Source organism: Octodon degus, unplaced genomic scaffold, assembly GCF_000260255.1.
Source record: "Octodon degus isolate 3935 unplaced genomic scaffold, OctDeg1.0 scaffold00033, whole genome shotgun sequence".
NCBI lineage: Eukaryota > Metazoa > Chordata > Mammalia > Rodentia > Octodontidae > Octodon > Octodon degus.
Window position 1 is genome coordinate 8,134,033 of NW_004524609.1, and position 26,947 is coordinate 8,160,979.

The following is a 26,947-nucleotide window of genomic DNA, read 5'->3' on the forward strand; positions in this document are numbered from 1 at the left end:
AACCTTTTTGTTACCACATTTATTGATAATTTAGGCCCAATTTTTCAAACTTGCAGCCCATGAACTAGATACAGTAATATGATGGCAGATACAGTAATGCCTTGGTTAATAAACACTTCTGTTTATGAACAGTTCAGCTCACAAACAGAAGAAAGCATTGCTCCCTCGCGAGAGCTGTCCATCAGACAGTCTACACAGCCACAGCCATCTTTCCCAGAACCATGCAACAAATTAAGGTCAGAGCTTTTTAGAATGCCATTAAGCCAGATCCTGGAGCACCGCTGGCTGGTCTCGGCTGCAGGGATGGGCTGGAACTCCACAAAAGGAAGCTGTTCAAGAGTGGTCACGTGAGTTCTGTGTTCCGCAGGTGAAGGAAATTGCAACTGCTGTCTCCAAAAAGAAACCTCTCTGGGAACTTTCAGAGCAGGCGAAGAGTCTGAGTGTAAGAAAGACGAACAGACCAGTGAGAAAGGTGAGCCTTTTTCTTGGACATCATAAAACCCAGGAATGCACTGAGTCTGTAGGTCACTGTCTTCAGATACTTCAAAAGTAAGTTTATCTTCATTTTTTTTTGCTTGTGCAATGCAATTATAACTGTTTCCAGATACTAAATATCAAATATCTGTGAAGAATTTGCTTAAAATTTAATTCAATATTTCCAAGTATCAGCGGGTATTTTGCACAGAAAAGACTGTGCAAATAAATAATTTTTTGTAAAAAAAAATGTGACTGTTATAACACAATGAGGCTTAAAAAAAATAAGGAAATATGCCCATAGGCTGGAAATTTGCTGATGGATAGGTCATAAGAAACTTAAATCTTTTAGCTGATTTGTTTTATGACTGATTATGAGTGCATTTGCAAATGCATACAGTGTACGAGTTTATTGGAGAGCAATTTGCAGGATTTTGTTTGTACTTCAGTGTGAGACTTTCTACTGTTCGCATTTGATGAAACCTTTCTAGGGTTTCTGCCTCTCAGTCTCAGACTGATACTCTTTAAATGGAAGATACTTTCTTGCATCTCTTACTCTTGTAATATATGTGTGCTGGATCAGATGGAGAGACGCACAGGTTTCATCCCTACTGTACGAGCCCCTGTCTTTTGCCATTCGGAGTTGTTTGTAACCAACAGCTTTCCTTTCTTTATCTTCCTTTCCTGTGGTGAAGCATAAGGGTTCCTGCTGATTTTAACATTAGCATGACAGGAAAAGATCCGAATCTTGACAGTGATGCTCTGAACCATGAAATCCATCCTAACAAGTCCGTGCCTTACTTTTTGTTGAGAATGCACTACAGTGCATAGATGAATCAGGGAGAAAATGTGAACATGGGAGAGCTTAAGGTGCTCGTTCACGCTAAGACTTCTTTACAGTGGCAAAACCACAGACATGGGCATCCCCCTCGCTTTGTCAGGCTACCCTGGGCAGTGACTGATTTTATAGTCAGGAGATCAAGGAACCCTGACCTGACACGTTTTTCCTCCTCTATAAGACTGTCATTCTGTGGGCTTTCTGTCTGCTTCTCTCCATCAGCTGCTTCCGCTAGCTTTGCCTCCCAGTCTTGCTGACCAGCCATGTGCAGCTTCCTGCCCAGCAGTAGCCTCTGAGAGCACAGTCCCACAGTGCTTTCCATTGCGAATTTCCCTTACATTCTTCTCTGACCTTTGACTCTAGGGAATAGTACCCCCCCGTATATGATTCTACCTCATGAATGGAATCATGATTAGGGTGTTTTGCGCAGGGACACACCATTCCTATCTCTGTGAAAATACTGCAGAAAAGCTATGCTGGCCTTTCTGCAACAACATGGAAAACAAAAAGAAATAATTTCCAGCACATTTCAGTACCTAAAAAGCCGACTGATACAGCCAGGCCAGCGCAGAGCTGCAGGTTTTGTGCCTTCAAGTCCTGTTCCATTTTATATACGCCATCATGTCATGCTTCCCATAAAACCAATGTACTTTACAAAGTAATATTTTCTGTCATTCAGACTACGAAATCTATTTTCTCATACAACTGCAGACTTTTATGAATCTATTATGAACAGTTGCTGTTCTGTACAAAGATTTTAGGAAGTGCCAAGCACAACGTATTTGTATAGGGTCTGTTGATTGGGCTTATTGAAAGATGTAAAATTCAACCACACACTGAAACCTGTCCTCTTGGGATAGAAATACAGTGCTGCTTCAATAGAATTTATATGAAGTCCCACATTTTGATGGTTAGTTTTGTTTGTCAACTTGGCCAAGTTGTGGCCAGCTGTTTGCTAAAGACTAGTCTAAATGTTGTTAAAATTTTTCTTAGGTTAACCTTTAAGATAGTAGATTTTGAGAAAGCAAATTGCTATCCAAATTGTGAGGGGCTTCAACTTAATCAGTTAACACATACTGAAGTTCCCCCCTCAAAGAATATAGCATTTCTTTCACGATTGCAGCCTAGAAGTCCCGCTTGTTTCTGGCTTGTAGCCCTGCAAGAGCTGGACTCAAGAACACAACATTGACTCTTTCCTCAATTTCCAGCCTGCTGGCCTCCTTTACAGATTTCAAAACTGCTACCCAGCAGTTGGATGAGCCCAATTCTTTGAAGTCGATTGATGTCTCTTTTCGGTCATATTTAGTGTATGTGCACATCAGAAGACAGCTAGATACAGGTATGCCCTATGGAGTCCGTTCCCTGGAGATCTTCGACTGGCATGTGCACCAACCTTTACAAAGACCCCTTCTGTGCTGAGCAACTCCTTCAGACTAGGGAGAACTGCTGAGTGTGACCAGCTGCTTGTGCCCTGCTGATCTACACGGTTCATCTACTTCCTGCTTACTCATTCTCAGGCTTCTTTCAGGGTGCTCCAGATATAACTGACTTCATCTCTGCATCTCTACTCTGTCTTCCACACACACACACACACACACACACACACAGAGCAGAAGTGCCACTGGGTCACTTCTTGGAAATTACAGCTATGTCCCTCTGCCTCTCCTCTTTTCCCAGGACATTGCCCAGTAACTCCCTCCAAACCATGCTGTGAAGAATTACTTTATTTCCCATTTGTAGACCAATGTTGGTACAAACACTGAACATGTGCTGTAAGGTGACAGAAGTTTTACATTGTTCTAGAAGCTGCTAAAGCAAACTCTTCACTCTCCTACCCATTTTTATGCGCACCAGAAGCCAAGCTTGCCTTCAGTGGAACCATCCCACGTGGCCAGCATAGAATGGCTGAGGAGGTGCTCATGGTCATAAGTACCCTTCATCTGGCAAGAGCATGCAAGAGACTGAGTGCTCAAGTTTGACTAACTTTGCACTGCCTGCTGCCTCAGTGGAAGGTGCAAAAGTCATCCAGACCACTTAGCTCTATTCCCAAGTTCTCCAACTAAAGCACAATCATCTTGTTTGTATTTAGCGTACCAACCCTCTAAGACTATAACCAACTTCTTTTTCACCCATGTCACCTTGACTCTTCCAGACAGGAGGCTAAAAAACGTAGGTCAGAGTCCACAGGTTCCTAAGCTAGCTCCAGACATTCTGAATTCATCTCAAGGGGATGCCTCCCACCACCTCCAATACTGCACAAACTACGGTCCTTTCACAGTAACTTGTGAAGTCAACATGCACACTGATTCAACTCACGATTGTTGGAAAGTATCTTCTCTTGTGTATCATAAGCAAAGAAGGTGGAACTAAAGCTCTGTACAATGATAAGAAAGACACTGACCATGTTTGGTCCTTCCATATGTAAGAACCTAATAACTGCAATTTCTTTTCTAGGCTCACCACCAAGATACCTTGGTACATGGGGACAGAGAATCATTATATTTATTATATAGTTCTATTTACATTGTCAAGAAGTGCAGAATAATTCAGGCCCGAAAGTCTGGCATGTTTTATATTTTAATAGCACAGTGTGCTCCTAGAAGGGAGGTGCAGATCAAATTTTCCTCCCAAGGGGAATGAACTTGTGTACTTCTCTCAAGTCCTATGAGTATCAGTGAAATAACTTCTGTAATGTCTCTGAAAGTGTTTTTAGATATATCCGTTGTGAAAGATTTATATGGTAGAGAGTCTCAGGATGCAAATGCATTAATGCGTGTTTATCAAATGAGTAGATTTGAGAAATCACATTGTTGAAAAAGTCTGCGTGAAAGGAGGAGCAGAAGGCACGAGTGAGTGATCGACTGGCTCAGGGGAATTCCAGGGCCTGAGCATCTTTTAGGAAATGTGGGGTAAACAGGGCATTCATTATTTTCATAAAATGTTTTCTTCCTATGAAGGTCTTTACCTCTATTTCTCTTTCTTTAATGAACAGAAATATGGTGGCAAGAAAGATCAGTGTGTGGAAACAAACATGGGCCCTATTTTGCAAGAACTTGCTTAAAAAAAGGAGAATGAAAAGGGATACTGTGATGGTATGACATGATGTTTATGTCACTTCGTATGTTAAATTCCATAACGTTCCTAATTTTGAGGGGATTTTTACTATTTTCTACTCCCTTTTTTTTTTTTTAAAGTAAATATATAAAACACACTTCCATCAGAGGCAAATCTCCTTCACAGACTGCCCCTGAATCATAAACCACATCTCTAAGTCATGAAGGCAGAGGCAAAAGGTTATAGGTAAATGTGATAAAGAAGGTAACAACTGAGATTCAATAAATATTTAAAAGTTTAAAAAGATGCTTAAGAAAACTAATAGTGCTACGCTCATTAATGCCAAAATTAAGATGCTCTAAGCTGAAGGAACAACAAGTGTGTGACCCAACAGACACAATTTCTGGGAGGAGGGACTTATTTTTGGACCTGCTTTTTAAAAAATTATTTATTTATTTATTTGTTTATTTATTTATTTAATTGGTACGGGGTCTCATTATGCAGCTCAGACTCATAGTGATCCTCCTGTCTCAGCCTTCCCAACACTGGGATTACAGGCGTGCACCACCACACCTGGTTCCAGTGGCCCATGTAACACCCCCAGAGTTCTGGGTCTGGTACAGCATGTGGTACAGGGGATTGAACCCAGGACCTTACACTTGACAGACAGGCACTTAGACTGTCAAGCTATCTCTCCAGCCCTTGGATCTGCTTTTCTTCTTCAACAAGCATTTGGTTTAGGGGCCAGGGAGATAGCTCAGTGACTAAAGTACCTGCCTAGCAAGTGCAAGGTCCTGAGTTTGATGCCGAGTAAAACAAGCATTTGGCTTCCTAAGAAAATAGAGGGGCCTGCTAGATAGCTCCACAGATTAAAGTGCCTGCTTAGGCAGACTCAGGGACTGGGGTTCAATCCCTGGTGTGCCATGCTGGCCTCACCCCCAGGGCATGCTGAGACGGTGACTGAGATGGTGTGGTGGTGAGCGCCTGTAATTCCAGTGCTTGAGAGGCTGTAAACAGGAGGATCACTCCGAGCCCATTCTGTGTAGTGAGATCCTGTAGACCCAGTACTAAATTTAAAAAAGAAAGAAAGAAAATAGAGACTTAGGGTCTGCAAGATAGCTCAGTGGACTAAATGCCTGCTTAGGCAAGAGCACAGACTCGGGTTCAATCCACAGCACCACATGCCCCACCAGCCCTGCCCCTAAGCACACTGAGTCAACACCAGGTCGGGCGTGGTGGTGAGCGCCTGTAATCCCAGTGCTGGGGAGGCTGAAAACAGGAGGATCCCTACAAGTGCAGACTGTGTAGTGAAGCCCTGTACAAAACACATACAAAAAAAAAAAAAGGGAAATAGAGACTCCAGGGAGCTGATTCAACATGGTGAAGAAAAAAAAAAATCACCATTATTTCTTAAATTCTTGCTATTTCAGTGTCAGTCCAGTACATCCAGGTGGCATTTCCTGTTTAAATTGTTGCTGACTAAGCATATATTCAGCGTATTTCTTTGGAAGGCAAAGTCTTCTGGAAATTTAAAAAGTGCACAGTGATTTTTTATTTGTAGTTTGCCTACCATACCAGGCCAATATTCTAAAGTCCCTGCTGTTTTTAAATTTTTGATCTTGCCATCTTGAAATGTAGGGCCAGGAAGATAGCTCAGTAGAATAAGTGTTTGCTTGGGAAGCACAAGGTCCTGAGTTCAATCCCCAGTACCAGAAAAAGAAAAAGAAGGAAAGAAAAAAGAAGGAAAGAGAGAAAAAGAAGGAAAGAGAAAAAGAAAGGAAGGAAGGAAGGAAGGTAACCAATGTTTCAGTTTTTCTAAAGAAGCTATGCGTCAGAACTGTCTTTTGCACATAATCATGCAGTAAAATCAAACATATTGATGGATCACGTTACACCCCCGTCACGGTGCAGCACTCAAGGCCTCTGATGGACACTAGAATCCAGTGTCTGGCACTAGCTTTAGAAAGCACTCAACTTCACTGTCATGAATAATTTATTGGAACTAATGATGCTGCTCAACTTCTATCTTTGCACATTTTTAATGTGCGCCTACTACAAGGGATGACTCAGAAATGTAGCCAAGCAGAAGCACAGCTGTAGGAAAGAACTAATTGTGACTGGCTTATTTGATGTTGCTATTTCTCTCGGTATATGTAGGAATGGTTTTACTCAGCATTCTTACTTGTGGCCTTGTACACTTTTTCCACAATTCCTGATGGTGATGACTTTTCATCAAATCATTCTGTGGAGCTGGGACGCATAGATTCATTCAAACATCCCACATTCGTGGTTGCATATGCACCATTCAACCAAACAATGAGAAAGATAATGAAGAAAGCTTCCTCTGCCTCCTCCATGACGGGTGAGTTTTATATTAAGCCAGGAGGAATTGCCGCATTTAGTTCACAATGTCACACATGAATACAGTTAACGTGTAGTCAGTAAAATATTTGCTGTCAAAAATTTCAGGTAATTTGGAATGTTAGTATAATTTCCCTTCATTAAATAAAAGGCCCCAAATCATGATCTGGAAACAAAATGAAGCAAGGGAGAAGAAGGTTTATAGTGCTGGTTCTCTAAACAAAGGAAATGACTAAATTATATGTAGATTTTTGGAAGCAGAAGACTGTGGACTTCAAACTGTGGAGTGTTTAAGTGTTTGTTGATAACAGCCTGCTGCTATTCAGGCCCCGGCCAGCCGTCTCCAGGTGGCCGGCCGCGTTCTTGGCCAATGAGCACTGAGCAATACCCTCTCTTGAATTTTCCAATCTGATCACTTCTCAACACCCAAACAATTTTTGTCCTTCAAATGTGAAGGTCCTATATAGGTGTATGATATCTTCAAAATCTGTCCTTCCTGCCCAGTGTGGAGGTGTATATGCTTGGGTGGCTGTGGCGGGAGGATTGCTACAGGCCAGCCTAGGCTGCCCAGTGAGTTCAAGGCTAGTGTAAATTATAGAGCAAGATGCTGCCTCACAAACAAAATAAAACAGAAAGAAAAGCAACTCACAGAACAGTTGGGCAGCTATCCATGAGCATATCAGATGACAATTATCATTGTATATAGAGCTTGGCAACATTTTCTTTTCCTTTTTTAAAGTAACATTGGGCTTGAAATCAAAGAACTTTTGGTTACTGTAATCATAGCGCTGAATCATCTTTATCCCTATATATAATACATTTTTGATGACTTTGTTTTATTTGCATAACTCAATACAGTACTGTCACGTATGACAGCATGTAACATTGCATTGTGTTACTTTATTGAATAGTACAATCAGCAATATATAATACCTTATTAATGACATACTATTTATTGGGAACCTTTCATTGGTAAGTGAATCAGAACACATCTATTTTTAAGTAAAAATGTAATGTTCAACTGTACTTACTCTAAATTTCTTAATTTTTACAGTTTCAAAACTTTAGTTCTAACCAGATTAGCCATGAAAGAAAAGCACATCATTCCTAATATTCTAGCTCATAGGTCCCCCCTGACAGATTTGAACCTCCAAGCCACATATTGGTAAGCAAAGAGGAAGTTTGAGTTCCTCCTCAATCTCAGCAGGCATAGGAGGAAGAGGAATAGTAACTGGGAGGATAAAAGTAGCAGCGTATTTTTCTTTGTACAACCATATACACTTAACACAAAATGAAAGAAACCCTTTAAAAATTCCTCCATGAAGGTTACTCCATAAGTGTGATTTAGAGTTGATGGTGAAGTCATCCCAGCAGGAAGCTGACACTACCTTGGAGTACCCAAATCCCCCCTCAAGAGCACTGTAGACTTCCCTACAGGTTGCTGGATATCTATATAACTATTCTTACCCTTTAGAACAACTTCTGTCCACACTGGCCCATGGCAATATTCCATTTGCCCCGAATCCTCACTCCACAAAGCAGATTCTGTCTTCAGAGATTCCCCAATCACTGCAGCACAAGGGCAGCCCTACCATGGAGAGATTCCGTGGCCAGCTCCCTTGTGACACCGGGCTCTCCTTCCTGTCTGTGCTTCGGGGCCCACTGCCAGCCTGTGTGTGTGAACTACCCAAACTTGCTTTCCTCCAGCACCTCAGCACACATCAGCCCACTCCTTTCAGCTAAATCTCCACCTTTTCCTTATGCCTCCCACCTACCGATGCTGAATTCACTTCTGATTCAAGTCCACACCCGGATACAAGAGTTCACTGAGGGGGTCACCTTCAATGTGTACCAAGAAGTGCTTGGGCTCATTTTGTGCTTCATGGATGTCCACAAGAGTTTGAAATTATGCTTCTGAACACTTAAGGGCATATGCAACAACGATAATTGTTCGATGCATACCATCTGCCATATTTTTAGAGTTTAATCTCACAATGCCCATGTTGTTTTTAAGATGATCGAGGAATAAATTTCTGGTCACTTGCCAAGTAGTCCACAGATTTAGGGTAGGCATTAAGGGTTAAAATCCATTTCTATCACAACACATGATGTCTGGTCCTTCCCTTTTATGGAAATGAATATGACAATGAAGAAACAAGTGTTCACTGTTCATTTAGTTTTTGTCCTATATTTATATGAAATTTTATATGTACATTGCTTTATAGAGTTGAACATAATATCTGTGGAAAAATAGAAATTATGTCTGTGATAGCCACTTTGCCACTGTACTGTTTAACAACTTTATGTTCTTTTTGGATGTGTTACTCATACATAACTATTTATAAGGAAAATAGGATTTTCACAGTTTCTTCCACTGATACAAAACAGGGCTGGTTGAGCTATATAGCGTGTTCATGGTTTTACACTGTTGGAGGATTTTTAGATGTGTAACTTTTCTGTTTAATACTCTAGGTGGAATTTTTTTGTGATACTTTATGTCACTGACCTGGTTAGTTAATGACAGAGTATGAAAGAAAATTAATTCCCATATATTCCTTCTGATGTTATTTAGAGTGTTAGAAATGTATTGTTCTCATGCTTATTTTGCATGATTTATTGAATGCCATTGTGTGATTTGGGTTCATTTTATAAAAAACAAATCTATATGAAGGAATAGGATACGCTTTCCCAGAGTCATTATTTTTACTAATTCATTTTATAGTGACTTCTTTTTTCTTGTAATGGCAGGAATAAAAATAATAGCTCTTCACGACAAAGAAAATATGACAGAATTAATTTCTATTCCCCAAGAAGATGTAGTGAGAGTTGTATTTACCAATCCCTTCTCTTATCATCTGAAGTTCCTCCAAGGATTTCGGAACCCAACCATGCTAAAGCATCGAGACCATTCAGGTAGCATTCCAACAACAAAACTTTACCCCTTTCAATTTCTATTACACATTGCAGCATAAGTAAGGATATTAATTATTACAAGATGATCAGCTTCAAAAACATGGTAACTTTGACCATTGGTAGGTTATATAAGCTAGAAATGGTATTCGAAATATATTCTGGAAGAAGAACATCTTTCTTAAACTATGCTCAAGTGAAAGATAGGAGATTCTAGTGCCCACTAACTAGGGTGTTGTGATTATGCTCTTTAATAAAGTTCTATAGATTTCTCAGTCTTTGAAAACAAGAAATCTGTACTTCACTAGCAACTTTAAGGTGAACACAGCCTGCATTAGCAGGAGACTTCTACATTAGGTTGGATTTTCTAAAGGCTGAATTATAAATGCAGGAGAGTGAGAAAAAAGTCATGCTTCACCAATGAAACAGAAGAAGGGAGGGCTTATGTTGCAACTTGGGCTCTGGGTGGGGCAAAGAAAAATCTTGTGTTGGTAATTTTTAGCATCTTTTTATGTAAGTTTGCAGTTCACAGTTACACCACTTACACTGTAATGGAACCCCAATTATAAACATATTTAAAAAAGAAAGTGGATTAGTTTCATGCTGAGTGCATGTTTATCATTTTAATAATTTTATGGAGAAATAAATAGCAATGAGACAGTTTCAAACCCAATTACTAGCACAGTTTGAATAATTGATACATTGCATATTGTTGTCTTAGTGGTTATTCATTGTACAGGATGCAGACATGATATCCTGTCCACAAACACTATTAGGACAAATCTCTCTATTCACCGAGTTAAGAGAATGCAGCTGTGTATCTATTCTAACTATTTTGAGTATACAGATATAAAGTGGTTGTTCATTTATATCCCCTTTTTTGTTTAGTTTTGTCAGAGAAGGATATTCCATTATCATTTAAATATTTTTTAAAATTATTTTTATTTTTTTAATTATTTTTTGACAACTCATACAGAATTTTACTTAACAAAGTAATATGAATTTCACAGTATTTGTTGTAATACATGGTACTGTCTTACAACCAGCTATTCATATTACCAGATATTGGAAGAAGAAAAAACTGGAACAATGTATAAGAAATTAAGAAAAGGAAAAGTAAAAACAATTATTTAAATATTGTAGGTGCATGAATTCAGCAAAATATCCCAATATAGTCCAGTAGTCCATAATAGTAGTGGGTTTTCTGTAGGTCTGGCAATGTCAGAAGTGGTTGACTTGAGCCTTTTACAGCTCAGCATATTAATACGGCTTTGCTTTTTATGCTTCATTTTTATACTTTTCTGCTGGATGGTTAAGACCAAAATAAAGCAAGACCTATATAACAAGTAATGTAACTTTTGTATTTGATAAAGTCAGTCAAGTCCCCTCAGGATTTATCCTGAAACCCTGTATGGCAGTTTGTAGATCTTTTGTGAGTGTCAGACATGTGGATGAGTCACAGCCATTGCTTGACCAATTTGCTCAATGTAAAAGTCTGAGAGAATTTTTTCTCTCCATGTGACTCTCCTTAAGCACACTCTACATCATCGATCACTTTCCTCTGTGGCCCCATAATCTCCTTGATCAGAAAATTTGGGACACAACTGAGTTACATGATGTTACAGTACAGGTTCTCCTACGTCCTGAATCTTCACTGACCTTGAAAGGCTAGGGCCAAAATATTGCTACCATGCTGTATATGGTTAAATTTCTAAATTTATGTGCAAAAATGTGTAACTGTTTATTCTTGTTTTAAATTTTTTTCTTATTTTTAATTTTTATTTTTTTCATATTCTGGAGGGACTCAAAGTTTAACATGTCAATACTTGATGGAAAATATCTGTTCCATGTTATGCCTAAGATGTTTGATATTCAGACAGATAGTGAGGTTAAGCTCAACTGCCTGTGTTGTAGGGTAATATTAATAAGCTTCTCTTCTGGAGGGTTAACAACCTAAGTTTGAGTGCATGTTCAAAACTGTTGTAAAACTGTGAACTTGGGAGCCGGCGAGATAGCTCAGTGGACTAATGCACCTACTTAGGCAAGCTTAGGCAAGTTGAGGGACTATGGTTGGATCCCCAGCACCACATGCTGCGTCAGTCCCACCTCCAGGGCCGGCTGAGCCATCCAGAGTCCGGGCGTAGTGGTGTATATCTCTAATCCCAGTGCTGGGGAAACTGAAAACAGGAGGGTCACAAGTCTGAGGTGCATAGTGAGACCCTATAACAACTAAATGCACAAAAATAAATAAATAAAAATACTTTTAAAAAACCTGTATCTGTAGTGCTGGCATCCTCCTATAAAGACATAAAAAACAAATCCTCTCTGATTATTATTTCACAGGCCAGCCTAATCACTAGTTATACAGTATATGCAAGATGTTTCTTAAATTGGTTCTTATATTACATGTAAGTCTTAAGTATACCTTTATAATTTTAAAACTTTGATATTAGTAATGTATATAATTTCCTACTCTAATGCTGATTTTTCTTTCATAAACTATAGTGGAACTCTCAATGGATGGGTGATTATGCCTTTTTATTTCTGAGAATAATTTTTCCCTGAAGACTTACTGTTTCTGGTGTCTTCTTCAGCTTTTTTTTCCTAGCACTTCATCATTTTTCATTCCAGAAGATTTTTCACCCCCTTGATTTGGCTTATTCCTTGGTACTCAATTTTTTTTATCCTATTGTAGGTGAATTATTTTCCTGATATCTTTGCCTAGAAGTTCATTATTTATAGTACAGATTATTTTTGAAAGACTAAAATCTCAGAGAGAAACAAAAATTTTTGTTTCTTATTTTTGTCTCTGTACCCGTTTGTCCATGTCTTTTTGTGTTATATGAAGTGTGATCTTACTAGAAATGCTTTTTTTTTTTTTTTTCAGTTTTTGGCTTATTTTACTACAGTCTTGTAATTCTAAAAGTTGTTCTGAGAATGGCAGAAGAGCGGGGGAGATAATCTCAGTGAGAGGCAGTGACGCGCAGAAGCAAATATGGAAAAGCTTCTGAGTGAACCTTAGAACAAACACAGAAATTAAGGAACATTTTCTAAGCAGGAGTGCTCTGCTGCCTACATTTTGAGGACATTCATTAGAATTTGTGTTTCTGTGGGCTTTGAGCAGATGTGTAAGCCCTTGGGTTGGGGGATGTTGAAAAGTCCTTCGTTTCTTCTAATCAATATTACCACATTTCATAATTAAAGTTTTGTTTCCTTTCCCCTCCTCTCCCTAAGCTCACTGCTATGAATTTGGGGACAGCCTTGACTGCAGCACTATGCAGTTCCAGACGAAAATTTTTGTGGCTCTTCAAGCTGCTATAAACGCTGCTATTATAGAAGTAAGTGCAAAACGTCTGGTGCAAATTAATGTTCCACTGAAATGAATGTTCAGGGCAAAATTAATGGTATTACAATTATCAAAATTTTTGTGAAAGAAATTATAAGAAAAAGCCAAAGCCTTTCATTCATTTATTCATTAAGTTACTCTTTCACTCATTTTTTTTTTTTTTAGTTGTTCACTTCCTCAGGGTTTTCAGCTCCAATCCAAGTATAGCATAGAGATGGAGGTAGTGACAGGTAGAACAGTAATTTCACTGAAGGAATTCAAGGCTGTCAGGAAGCGTGACGGGGAAGCAGGTAATTATTGGAACAGAAGGAGTGTGTCAGCATAGTTATTAAGTTCTTGTGAGTAAAGAAGCAAGAACCTCAGCCTAGCACACTACAGAGCAAATTCTATTGAAGTGTTTGTGCTTGAATGGTGGGGAGGAAAGTTTGTGTAGTTCATGTGGTGGGAAGGAAAATTCCAAGACAGCGGGTCGGGAAGTGGCAGGCATGAAGGGGATAGGACACACTGTACAGTCTGAGAAACTGGGGAAGACTGGTGGACGGCAAGGGCTCCAGAAGCTCAACATGCAAAAGGAAAGGTAGAAGGGCCGTGGATCCAGACAAGTCCACTGTCCATTCACAGAAAGAATGCAGAGGACATCATCTGAACTCACACATTCTGTTTCCTGATGTCTGTGTTTAGCTCACGACAAATCACTCCGTGATGGACGAGTTGATGGCAGTTACTGGAGAGCACATGAAGCTAGATTCCTTCCTTCGTCAGGAGGGAACGATCATGAACCTCTTCATGTTTACCTGCATTACTTGTTTCTCCCCGTTCACCTACTACGTCTCAGTTTATGTCACAAGAGAAAGGAAGAAAATGAAGGGTTGGATGACAATAATGGGCCTCCGTGATCCAGCATTCTGGTGAGTCACGTGTAGTACAAAAAAATAAATCGAGAAACTCAGAGAAATTGGGTCTCTAGATTGGAAGCCTAGGTGTTGGGACCTATCACATTCTAATGTTTTTTATTCTGCATAGAGTAACAGCCCCCCTGTTGTTATGCTTACCAAAGTCTTGCCATGTTTTGGTCTGACTTGAATAAGGAGGTTGCATATCTGTAACTTGAGGTGATGTTTTAGATGTTGAACAATCCCTATTTCTTGCTTTCAGATTCATGAGAACTTAGTTTCTGACATTTAATGAAGCATTTTCATCAGAGGTATTTGTTTTTCATTAGAATAAGGGAAGGGTGATTGGGTGACTTTAATGTCTCACCATTTGAGAGCATCAAAGAAAAAGGTGTCACTGCACAGAATGTATTGAAACAGCTCCCCTCTTTCATTCAGTCAAAAAAGGAGATCAGAGCTATTAACATTAGCAGAAAGCAGTGGGTTGAAGTCTCACCTTCCCACCCTAGCTACGTTTGCATGAGATCTCAGTTTTCTTTTCTCCAAAAGAGGGAAATAATATCCAGCCATGCTGGTCCCTAATGAGACTCTACTCACAAAATCCTAACCTGTATTTTGAGAAGTATGAAGTGGTCAGTAAATAATGACTGTCAACACTTGTTTGCACAGTTTGGGTAATGTGTATCTGAAATAACATAAAATTTCATAGTCCGAGTCCTATTTAACAGAAGCTAATATAATCTTTCTTGATCATATGCTACATCGGAACCATGGTGGGAGTATTTTTAAATGTACATTTTAAACCCTAAAGTTTATTTCTTTTTCTTTTTCTTTTCTTTCTTCTTTCTTTCTTTCTTTCTTTCTTTCTTTCTTTCTTTCTTTCTTTCTTTCTTTCTTTCTTTCTTTCTTTCTTTCTTTTTTTTTTTTCGGAACCGGGGATTGAACTCAGATCCTTGTGTTTGCCAGTCAAGCACTTATCCTACTGAGCCATCTCCCCGGCCCCTTAAAGTTTATTTCTTGAACAGATAGTAGAGAACACACTTCCCAGCTCCTGACAATGTCTGCTATTAATATTTACCTTACTTTAATCTATAATCCATGAATCCCAATTTAAAAATTAATCCGAGTCATCCTTATAAGCCCAAACTATAGTAGGTAAGAGCTCAAGCTGTGTTCCACAGTTCAGTGGGTCTAAACAAGCATGCAGTATCATGTGAGCTCTGTTGTAGCATCCTTTAGTATAGTTCCACTGTTCTAAAGTTGCTATGTGTTCTATCGGTTATACTCTACGCTTCCTCAACTCCTACGAATTATTGGCTGCCTACTCTTTACCATTTTGCCTATTCTTTTTTTTTTTTTTTTTCTGTACTGGAGATTGAACTCAGGACCCTGTGCCTGCCATGCAGGTGCTTATTCTACTGAGCTATCTCCCCAGCCCAAAAGTTGACAAGGATTTTTTGTTTTTCTGGCTTAGACTGCCTTAAGGGTGGGTCTGGTAAAGCATGGAGAGCTGGAGATCGAACCACAGTCCCCTGCACCTGACTGGGTTTGCCCCAGCGGTGCTTAAACAACTGAGCTAACCCACAAACCCCCTATTTTGCCTGTTCTTGAGTGTTACACAGTTGGAATTATATGATATTCAGACTATGACATCAGATTATGGAATCAGACTAGCCCATTTTTAAAGTAGACCACAATATTATAGAATCAGGTGATGGGGGAGTTGACTTAGAGAGCTTCACATTCTCCACCTGAAAAAATAATTTTCATTGTGTGAATGGAAATGGTATGAATAATTATGTGCTGGAATGCTTTATCTTACAATCAATTTTCTGCAAGTTAGCTTCTACCTCTTTGATGAAACAAAATGAATCAGCTTCTTTGCTTTACAGATTTCTCTTCTGAAACATGGAAGGAATAGAAATATTTATGCTGCATGCAGGCTGTGAGATGTAAATTAAAAATAGCTAAGACTCACAAATATTATTTAAAGTACTAAATCTCTGTATGGAAAGTGGAAAATGCTACATAAATTATCTAACTTAGTAAAGTATCACTAACTTCCTAAGTGCTTAATAATACTTCAGTAGTATTTGTAGTAGTAATATTTAATTGGTTTTTAAGAATTTTTGAGAGTACAGAGAAAAAAAAAACTAGATTACCAGACAAAAGATAAACAAGGAATAGAAAATAAATATCCCTCAAAAACTAAAGGAGATAATTTAGTGATATTAGGAGGCTACGGGGCATTCTATGTTACTATGACATGACTTTTACAATATGCAGAATGTTTGGTGTGCATATAAGGCGAAAGAAAAGCCTGATTAGAATTACTCTAGGAAAACAGAGAAGGATTAGAATAATGATAAGGAATCATTTCCTATTTTCATAAATATTTATAAAATTATTTTTACATCAGAGGCCCTTTGCCTATACAGAGCAAGACTCTGTATTCCTTAACTTATTAAAGCCACATTCCTATTACTCTCATTTTCCAGCAGAGAAAAGCAGCTTAAAACAGTTCTGTAGATGGCCAGAGGGCACAAAGCTAAAATGCAGGGGAGACAGTTCCTAACCAAACCTGTAAGACTTCTTTCTTTCCAATCTTTGAGAGATTTGTGTGCATGTTATTTGTATTAATTCTAAGAAAAGGCACATCTTCCTTCTAATCCAAGTGATCTTGTTCTATGTATCTATTCTAGAAGGTTCTATGTAGAATGGGAGAGTGAGGGAGACAGTGAATGTTGGCTGGGTAATGCCGGTGTCCACACTGGGTTCTTGTTTGCACATGGACGTCAGATACTGAAATAGTCCTGTGTTTCCACAACAGGTTCTCCTGGGCTTTGCTTTATGCTGGTTTTGTTCTCATTTTGGCCTTTTTCTTGGCACTTATTACAAAATCAGTCCAATTTGTCATCCTGACTGGCTTCACAGTGGTCTTCAGCCTCTTTTTCTTCTACGGACTGTCTTTGGTGAGTTGCTGAATAAAATCTCTCTCTGTCCAGCTTTCCTTCAGAGGAACAAACCTGGTTTCCAAAGAAGACATTCCTCGTGTATTCCTTTCCTGTTGGCATGAACGACCTTCGGATGGATACTGCTGTTTGATCCGCAGTGCTTCGTGGTGCCAACTGGTAGTCCAAGGCGTAGTGGAAACCATAATTTTTGTTATAAATATTTTGCTGCATTAGTAATGATTTGAGACATATAAGCCAACTGGATGTACTCTCATTGTAGATCACGTTGACTTTCCTGATGAGCGTGTTGCTGAAGAAGTCTTTCCTCACCGGCTTTGTTGTGTTCCTTTTCACGGTCGTATGGGGGCTCCTGGGGCTCCTGGCACTGTACAGACACCTTCCTGCATCTTTGGAGTGGACTTTCAGTCTGTTTAGCCCTTTTGCCTTCACATTTGGAATGTCCCAGGTGAGCATTTAATGCTAGTGACATTTCTCAAATGCCACGCGCTCTGAAATTTAATAGGCTGTAGTCAGTGTTCCGTGCTTAGACTTACGAACCTTTTGACTCTGCTGAGCAACACACTTATGAGGTTGCAAAGATGGACTTTAAAGCCCCTGGACATTTTTTTTCCTCTAGAACATAAGTTCTTTTGTAAGTAACAAGAAAAAAATAAAGAGGAAACACAATCTTTTTTTTTTTTAACACAATCTTTTATGCACAATACTACTGTGCTTTGTCTTCTCCCCAAATGGAATTTATATTGTAAACTGAATTCTCACAGTCTTGTATTAGCCATTTCGCTTAATAATATAAAATGTTATATGATGAAATTCTAAAAAGCATAAAACAAAAGAAATTAAAAGTAACATTTCTTAGTCAAGTATTGTCTAAGAACTATTTCTTCATTCCTAAAATATCTTTTCTTCTCTTTCTCTACTTTTATACTGAAGAGACCATCTCTGTCACTCAATTACGCAGTAAGACTAATAACTAATCTCAACTGTCTCCTGCTTATAAGACATTAATGTCATAGCACCCCTTTTCTTGAGAAATATGAATCAGGCAAAGATTTTCCACCGGCCTTTCCTTAGCAAACCATATACTTTTGTATCATTTTTAGCTCTCACGCAGCCACCTCCTCATCCCTATTTGTAATGTAGTGAAATTCTGAATAAATGTTGGCTTACATAGTCCATCTCCTCTGATTTCCCCACCTTGAGCAAGTCCCCCTTTTCAGGAGAAATGTGGATCTACTGTGCAATTGCTAAATTACAAAATAGTTTAGACATGCCCTGTTTCCTCTTTAAAAAAAAAATCCTAGATGATTTAATTTTGCATTTTCAGGGTCTGGAAGAAAGTAATACAGTCTGTATTATAGCTAAATTTTATTTATTTATTTATTTATTTATTTATTTATTTAGTACAGGGTCTCACTACACAGCTCAGACTCATAGTGTTTCTCCTGTCTCAGCCTCCCCAGTGCTGGGATAAGAGGTGTGTGTCACCACCCTTGAACTCGGTGGCTGGCCCAGCAAGCCCAGGAGTGGGGCTGGCGGGGCACACCAGGATGGGAGGAATCCTTGTGCTTGCCTAAGCAGGATCTTTGTCCTCTGAGGTATCTTGCCAGTCCTTATACCTAAACTTTAAAAGAACTGAAAGAGTTAATTACCTTTCATACACTGGTCTATTTTTATTTTTCAGCTCTTACATGTGGATTTCGAAATGAGTTCTAAGGAGGACTCAACGAGTGACTCAAATCTAATTATAGCTACAATTTCCATGTTGTTCCTTGATGCTTTCTGCTATCTGGCATTGACGTTTTACTTTGAAAAAATTTTGCCAAGTAAGTAGCAGCACTATAAAACTTAACACTATGTTTGTAATTGCATTTCGTGTAGATTATCTTCTATGCTGTGCTACCTATATTTCAAGAATTTGTGCATTAACAGGAAAGAGATGAACATAGCCATGAGCAAAATTCTTTCGGTTATTTATTTTGCAATTTAACTGCTCAGGATTGAAATATAAAGCTGTAGAGTAAGAGTCCTTTATTTTATTATCTATCTATCTATCTATCTATCTATCTATCTATTTACTGTATTTTTTAGTAAGGGTCTACATGGTCTCACTACGTAGATCAGACTCGTAGTGATCTGACTGTGTTCTGCCTCCCAAAGAGCTGAGATTACAGGCACATGCCACCAAGCCCAGTCTCAATCGCCTTTTCAGTGTGGCTCCCGGGAAGGGCCTGCAAGGCAGAGTCCTTTAGTTTCATTAAGGGTGTAGTTAGCTTTTCCTCCATCTCTTTCTCCTTTGTACATTTAGGACATCAGATTTCTGAATGCCCTCTGATTTTTCTCATAACTGTAGAAATTTATCACCACTTAAAATTCAGTGGTTCTGACTTATGCCTGCTTGCCAGAACCACCCAGGAACTTTGTTTTTTTTTCTTTTAATGTAACCACCACTTTATATGTTTATCCTGTACAATGTGACATTATGAAGCATCTTGAACTGTGGAACAGTGAATCTGAGCTCATCCGCATATGCATTACCTCAGCTACTTTTATTTTTGTGATGAGAAGACTTACAATCTACTCTCTTAGCAGTTGCCAGTTGCCAGGGTACACACTGTCATTGCATGCATTCACCATGGAGTAAGACCTCTTGGGTGTTCTCCTTCTGTCTGACTGAGATTTTATGTCTTCCAGCCAACATCTCCCCATTTCTCCTCTGGCTTCCCAGCCCCTGGGAACTCCCACTGGACCATATGCTTTTATGTTCTGTATCTTTTTTTTTAATTTATTTTTTAACCATTTATTTAATTTATTTATTTATTTATTTGTGTGTGTGTGTGTGTGTGTGTGTGTGTGTGTGTGGCCAGCTCAGCCCACCAGGGGGCTGGGCTGACTGGCATGTGGTGCTGGGGGATTGAACCACGGTTGCTGTGCTTCGCTAAGCTTGTTCTAAGTAGGTGCTTTAGACCACTGAGCTATCTCACCAGCCCCTATATGCTTTTATTAGTTCACCCTTTTTCAATTCCACAAGAAGTCAGATCATTTGATGTTTTTTCTTACTTCATGTGTATTGTTTCGCTTCACATAATGTCCTCCAATTTTATTGGTGTTGTTACAATGAGTTTAAGGAAAGACAAAAATCAGTTCAACCCTTGACATTATTACCCCATTGTTTGGAAATAGTGCCATTTTCAAAAACCTCTCAATGTTCACTAAGATGATTGGCCTGTACTTCACATTTTTTGGTCAGGTATTTTTAATAAATGATGCTGGAAAAACTGGCTTTCCACATGCCAAAGACTAAAACTAGAACCTTGTGTACTACCATACACTAAACTAAAGTCAAAATGGTGCAAAAATCTAAACAGTAAAAGAAAAATAAAGAAGCCCCTTGACCGGCTCTACTGAAGCCTCTGAGGGAGGTGGGCTCCGCTCTCAGGTTCAGTGTCCCAATGTCTAGTGCCAGCACCAGTGACAAGAGTCAGGAGAAGCCACAGGAGATCACGGATACAGCAGAAGATTATGTTAAAGAGAGGTATGGAATATCTTCAATGATACAATCAGAAGAGAAACCAGATCGAGTTTGTGCTTTGGTTAAGCGTTTGATGGTACAAAAAGCTGATGGAGTTGTTTGGGTGCCTGCAAGAGATCATACAAGCAAGCAGATGGTTAAATTTGCCGCCAACATCAACAAAGAAAGCATCGTAGGTGTAGAAGGGCATGGTGAGAAAAGTGAATCGAAAAATTGGAAGCTGTACACGGCAATATGTTCATTTGTGTCATAAGTTTGGCTGAACTCTGCCTGCCTCTACAGCTGGATGATGCTAGTTGGCATGAGGTAGAAGGAGAAGAGGAAGGAAGAGCTACCGTTAACCAAGATACAAGACTAGACAACAAAATTATTGATCTTAGGACATCAACTAGTCAGGCAATCTTCCGTCTCCAATCAGGCATCTGCCATCTCTTCAAAGAAACTCTAATTAACAAAGGATTTGTGGAAATCCAAACTCCTAAAATAATTTCAGCTGCCAGTGAAGGAGGTGCCAATGTAGTTACTGTGTCATATTTTAAGAATAATTCATAGTTAGCTCAGTCCCCACAACTGTATAAGCAAATGTGCATTTGTGCCAACTTTGACAAGGTTTTCTGTATTGGACAAATATTCAGAGCTGAAGACTCCAATACCCACAGACATCTAACTGAATTTGTTGGTTTGGTCATTGAAATGGGGAGATGGCTCAGTGGAATAAGTGCTTTCCTGGCAAGTACAAGGGCCTGAGTTCAATCCCCAGTTCCGCAAAAAAAAAAAAAAAAAAAAGAAATTGTAGAAGAAATTTCTGACTCCTTGGTACAAATATTGAAAGGACTTCAAGAAAGGTTTCAGACTGAAATTCAAACAGTGAATAAACAATTTCCACGTGAATCATTCAAGTTTTTGGAACCAACTTTAAGGCTAGAATATCACGAAGCATTGGCCATACTTAGAGAAGCTGGAGTTGAAATGGGAGATGAGGAAGACCCGAGTACACCAAATGAAAAACTGTTGCGTCATTTGGTAAATGAAAAGTATAATACAGATTTTTATATTCTTGATAAATATCCATTGACTATAAGACCTTTCTGTGCTATGCCTGGCTGATACAACTCAGAGGGTCGGGTACATCCTGGGTACTCGGTAAAGTTTTGTGCACCTACCTGGGATGTCATCCATGCCCAAGGACAGACACTGTGTCTTGGTCTTGCTTGCCCTTATTGCCCATGCCAATGAAGTAACCAAGACGCATCTGCAAAAGGCCACAAGTAAACACAGGGAGAAAAGGAGACAGGTAAATCAGTGAGGGAAGAGATTCAGAGGGCTTTCTTAATTTAGTTCACTGACCTTGTTGATTTGAGAGAATACTTTATACAAGATCAGTATGCTGAAATGCTTAGAATACAACATTTTACTTGATTTCTCATCCTTTGCCAATATATTCGTGATATGGTATAGTAGCTTATATATTGGGGCATATACATTGGACTTTGCCTTTGTTCACATGTGTAGTGTTTAAATGATGTACTTAGAGTTTCACCTTCTAGTTTGCTTATCACTGACAAAAAGTGGTGGAATATAAAGAAAAAAAATTATTTACTCAATGTTAATAATCCAGTAATATTTGTCTAATTTGTACGAAGTTCTTTAAGAAATGATTAAAAGTAGTTTTCTGTGTTTTACTGCTTTGTTTTTGTCTCCACTGTTAAATTTCAAAGATGTTCACTCTTCAGTTCAAATTTCATGGGCCCTGGGGAGATAGCTCAGTAGAATAAGCACTTGCCTGGTAAGCACAGGGTCCTGTGTTCAATTCCTGGTACTGCAAAAAAAAAAAAAAAATTAAAAAATAAATGAAAATTTCAGTATTTATTTATAGTGTACTCATGTTTCAATCAACCTAAGACTACTAAGTCTTCATTCTTTTTCTTTCTTTTTTTCATGTGGGGGAGAGATACTACTTGGTTTTCCTCACACCAAGCTTATTATGTTTTATCTGATTTTTTTTCTTATATATTTAGTACAGTGTCTACAGGGTTTCACTATGTAGATTGGACTCATAGTGATCATTCCTCTTTTCAGCCCCCCAAGTGCTGAGATTACAGGCCCAGGCCACCACATCCAGTCTCATTCTCCATCTCAGCACACCCCAAGAGTAGGGCAGCATGGTAGGCCAGAGATTGAACCCCTGTGCCCTGTGTCTGCCTAAGCAGGCTCTTTAATCCACTGAGCTATCTGGCCAGCCCTTGATTTTTTTTTCCAAGTGCTATAGCAAGCAGGATGCTTAGCTCTCACTCTACTTGCTCAATAGTGTCATTTCAGGCAAGATATTTGCCTATAAAACCAAGGTAAATTTATAAATTCCTTTCTTTGGTTATTGACCAGAACCTTGTTAAGTATAATCTATAGTTCATCATTACTCAGACCTCTGTTTACAATGTGAGAAAAACCTATTAAGTATTTTTTCTATGACAATAATTTTGTTATTAAGTACTGAAGGATTCTTGCCTCTCTGTGTCATTTCTGTTACTGTTTATTTTACTTTCATTTGTAAAAGACATGTTCTCTGAACAGAGAGTCTCGAGTGGGTAGTGTTTTGTTTCCGTTCAATAATTTGAAGCCAGTGTTTCCCACTTATATGATGGGAGCCCCACTGGGAAGAAACCTGCTGCTCTTATTTTTGTTTCTGCCTACTGTCTTTTTGCTCTTACATTTTAAAGACTGTCTTTTTGTTGATTTTAAGCCTTTTGTTCTTGAAATGGATCAGTATGATTTCCTTTGTATCACAGGCACTTGGAATTCCCTGAGCTTTTTGGATATGCGACTTTGTGTTTTTCATTCACTTTGGCATATTTTCAGCTATTGTTCCTTGAGTCATCTTCATGTCTTCCTTTATTCTTTCAGAAATCCTAGTTACATTCATTTCACACCACATGAAACTTTTTATTTTTTCTGCAGCTAAAAGAAATGCACATCATAAGCAGAACTGAGGAATACATTAAATTTATTCTGATTCCAGTGGAGGAGGAGAGTTAGCGCCTTTCTTACTTTATTGTTTGATAAAACCACTGTCCTTTCCCTTTCTTAAGATCTATCCCGTGGTTTTATTAAGTTATGCTGGCTTCCCTAAAAATAATCATCATTATTACCTCATTAATAGTCACTTCTTCTACTTTTGTGGACTGTGTAACACGCAGCCTGTGTTGAAACTGACTTTCAGCTACTGTGAGGTCTGGAAAGTTGTTGTTTTACAATTCAGTCATCTGTATTTTTTATCCAATGTTTAGTTTTTATTTATTTATTTTAGTTTAGGGAAGGGTCTGCAGGGTGTTCAGGGTCTCACTACTAGATCGGACTCATAGTGATCTGCCTGTTTACAGCCTCCCAAATACTGCGATTACAGGCCGGCACCACCACAGCTCGTCTCAATCTCCATCTCAGCGTGCCCGGGGGCAGGGCCCTTACTTCAGGCCTGGAGATGGAACCCCACCCCCTGCGCCTACTTGCAGGCACTTTAATCCCCTGAGCTATTTGGCCGGTCCATCCAATGTTCATTTAAAGCTAGTTATTTTAAGAGAAGTATGATAGTAACAACTAGTATTTTTTTTTTTTTTTCTGTATTGCTATCCACGTCAAACAGTTTAAGACAGCATTCATTTTGCGGACAATGTGTTTGTGTCGCTGGTAATCCAATGATTTTTAAAATCATAACTGACCTAACAGACTTCTGTGTGGGCCGCCTAGATGAATACGGACGTCGACATCCACCTTGGTTTTTCCTGAAATCCTCATTTTGGAATCAACAAAAAACACCTGATCGTGTGGCCCTCGAGGATGAAACAGAGGCTGAGTTTTCTAATGAGGCTTTTGAAGCCGTGTCCACAGAATTCCATGGGAAGGAAGCCATCAGGTAAGAGATTATGCAGTATGTGGAGGAGGGCTGGGCTGGAGGCGAGAATGCTGCCATGAACCTGAAGCCTGCTCCAGACAACGGTGAGGCTGAGAGACTCTCCCTAGGTCCATCCCATGTCTCCTATCTAATGGCCAGGTGACCTGGTCACGTGGGTAACTGTCATTGTCCTCTGTTCTCCACTTGCTTTAAAATGTAGGTGTTACTACTTTTTTTTTTTTTTTTTTTTGCGGAACCGGGGATTGAACTCAGGCCCTTGCACTTGCCAGGGAAGCGCTTATTCCACTGAGCCATCTCCCCGGCCCTATGTGTTACTATTAATGTCAGCCTTGACATTTAATAGAGACTTCATGTCCCAGCAGCTACAATTCATGAAAGCCTTCACTCTGCCTATCTTTATTGTTTCCCTTCTGCACTTGGCCAACTTTTCTTTCACTTCAATGAGTCACATTTCCCCCATGTCATTTATGTTACCTATTTTCTTTTCTTTCTTTTTTCCTTTTTTTCGTGTGCGGCTCAGTTTGCCCTGGGTGCGGGGCTCAAAGCACAGTCTCCGTAGTTGCTTAAACTTGCTAAGCAAGCGCTTTAGGCTGCCGATCTATCTCACCAGCCCCCTATTTTCTTTTTGAATCTTTTCTTCCTTGTCTATTTGTCATTGCAACAAAAAATGCGAAGAAGGAAAGAGGACGAAAGCAAATGCCTAGGGATTGAAACAAAGAATTCAAGAAAACTTGTCTTTTACAGCTGTGCACACCCTTTTATGTGTAGTGATAAAATCTCCATTTTGTGTGGAGCTTGTAGCCTTTCTTGACCACTAAGGAAGAGAAAAATCCTCAGGGTCCTCTTCTGATTCATCAGACCTGTTCTTGCCAACTTCATTACGGACTGTTAAAAATTACTCCTGGCTGAAGCTAGGCCTGTCTCAACCTCTGCAGTGCTGGGATTATAGGTGTATGCCGTCGGGCAAGTGCTTCAGAGTGCTGCTCTGTCTATTCCATTGTTATCACCACACTTTTTGTCTCATGGTTGGAACCAGTCTTAATCTCAGGCACTGAAAGTCACACTGGTCAGTGGCCTTGATTTGTTTGTCTCCTTCATATCTTCTCCAGCAATTTAGCAATACAGAGGTTCTTTGGAAGAATGAAACATGGGATTAAGATGGAAGTAGTAATTAATGGCTCAACAAAAATGAAACCTGAACTATGTGTGGAGAGATTGCAGGTGACAAATAACATTAATTGGACATTTATGAATCATGTATTTTCTTAATAGAATAAAATCTGGCAGGAAGAGTAGCTCAGCTATACCAATAACCATAGGTAATTACTCTAGTAGGCATCTTTTTTTTTTTTTTGTCACTGAGAGACAATACTGGATCCTCATGACTTAAAGGGGGAGAGGCTTAGTTTGACTTGTGGTTCTGGGAAGTCTGTCCATGGTCAGTTGGCTTCAAGGAAGAAACTCCAGGACAAGAAGGTGTGGAGGCCAAGCTGTCTGCTTCATGGTGGCTGGGAAGCAGAACAGAGGACAGCCAGAAAGGAAGGGACAAGGGATGAGAAATAGAGCCCAAAGTCATCCTGCTGGGTCCACGCAAACACCAGAGAAGTTTGCGCTACCAATTTCCTGAGTGGGTGTTAAAGCCAATCAAGTCAGCACTCCGCACTGATAGTCACACTTGCCATTTCTACTGAAATAGCTAGGCAAGTTTAGGCAACTACAGAGACCATGGTTTGCTCTCTGGCACAACATGCCATGCCAGGCCTGCCCCCAGAGCAGACTGAGCCGTAACAAAAAAAGAAAAGAAAGTAGGTAATATAAATGACATGAGAGAAATGTGCATCATTGAAGTGAAAGAAAAGTTGACAAAGTGTAGAAGGACAACAATAAAGATAGGCAGAGTGAAGGTCTTCATTTCTTGTCTGCATTCTGACACCACCTGAAGAGACTGGATCATGGTTCCATTGCAAACATCCTGTCCACCTTGTTGCTGTGGCTCACACACAGCGTGGACAGCTTAGGTCACCTTCTTGTCTGGCTTTCCCATCATTCAGCTTAAAGAAAAGGCTGCTTGGGAGGGTAGCGCCTAAGCCACAGCCATGACACCAAAGGAATCAGAATCTGTTCTGGTGGGGTCACAAGGATAAATTATTTTAAAACCTGCTATTAATTCTAATGTGGGGCCACAGAGATGGCTCAGAGGAGTAAGTGCTTCCTTGGCAAGCGCAAGGGCCTGAGTTCAATCCCTGGCTACACACACACACACACACACACACACACACACACACACACACAATTCTAATGTGGATTCCCTCATCATTGTAATCCTAGCACTTTGGGAGATGAGACAGTAGTATCGTAAGTTTGCGCACAGCTTGAGCAATTTGATGGCTTAGGGGGACCCTGTCTCAAGGTAAAACAGTAAAAACAAAAGTGCCAAAAAAAAAAAAGAGTGAATGACAGCTAATAATGACGAAGTGAAGCTGGAAAATGCTCAGATGCCCTAAACACAAGAAATACCAACCTTTTCACTCAAGCTCAGAATGCCAGACTGAAGAACATCGTCACCTTTAATTTTCCTTCCTGTTTTTGTCAGAATCCGAAACCTTACAAAAGAATATAGAGGAAAGCCTAAAGGTGTGGAAGCTCTGAAAGGTAAAAAA

General features: G+C 39.5%; 1 protein-coding gene and 1 pseudogene across 2 annotated transcripts in view; both read left to right on the forward strand.

Moving 5' to 3' along the window:
- The first annotated feature begins 279 nt into the window (after positions 1-279).
- LOC101562973 (ATP-binding cassette sub-family A member 8-A-like) overlaps positions 280-26,947 on the forward strand; it is a 78,069-nt gene continuing 51,401 nt past the window's right edge. Inside the window, exons 1-11 of one of the 2 annotated variants that reach the window (XM_023714152.1) lie at positions 280-549; positions 4,305-4,404; positions 6,524-6,728; positions 9,476-9,640; positions 12,872-12,975; positions 13,665-13,891; positions 16,707-16,848; positions 17,111-17,296; positions 18,533-18,674; positions 24,122-24,287; positions 26,881-26,939. In XM_023714152.1, coding sequence (XP_023569920.1) covers positions 4,309-4,404; positions 6,524-6,728; positions 9,476-9,640; positions 12,872-12,975; positions 13,665-13,891; positions 16,707-16,848; positions 17,111-17,296; positions 18,533-18,674; positions 24,122-24,287; positions 26,881-26,939 — 1,492 coding nt within the window. In that variant the 5' untranslated portion in view covers positions 280-549; positions 4,305-4,308. The remainder of the gene's footprint in view (positions 550-4,304; positions 4,405-6,523; positions 6,729-9,475; positions 9,641-12,871; positions 12,976-13,664; positions 13,892-16,706; positions 16,849-17,110; positions 17,297-18,532; positions 18,675-24,121; positions 24,288-26,880; positions 26,940-26,947) is intronic. The other variant, XM_023714153.1, reaches the window with a different exon arrangement.
- LOC105742038 lies at positions 20,301-21,487 on the forward strand (annotated as a pseudogene).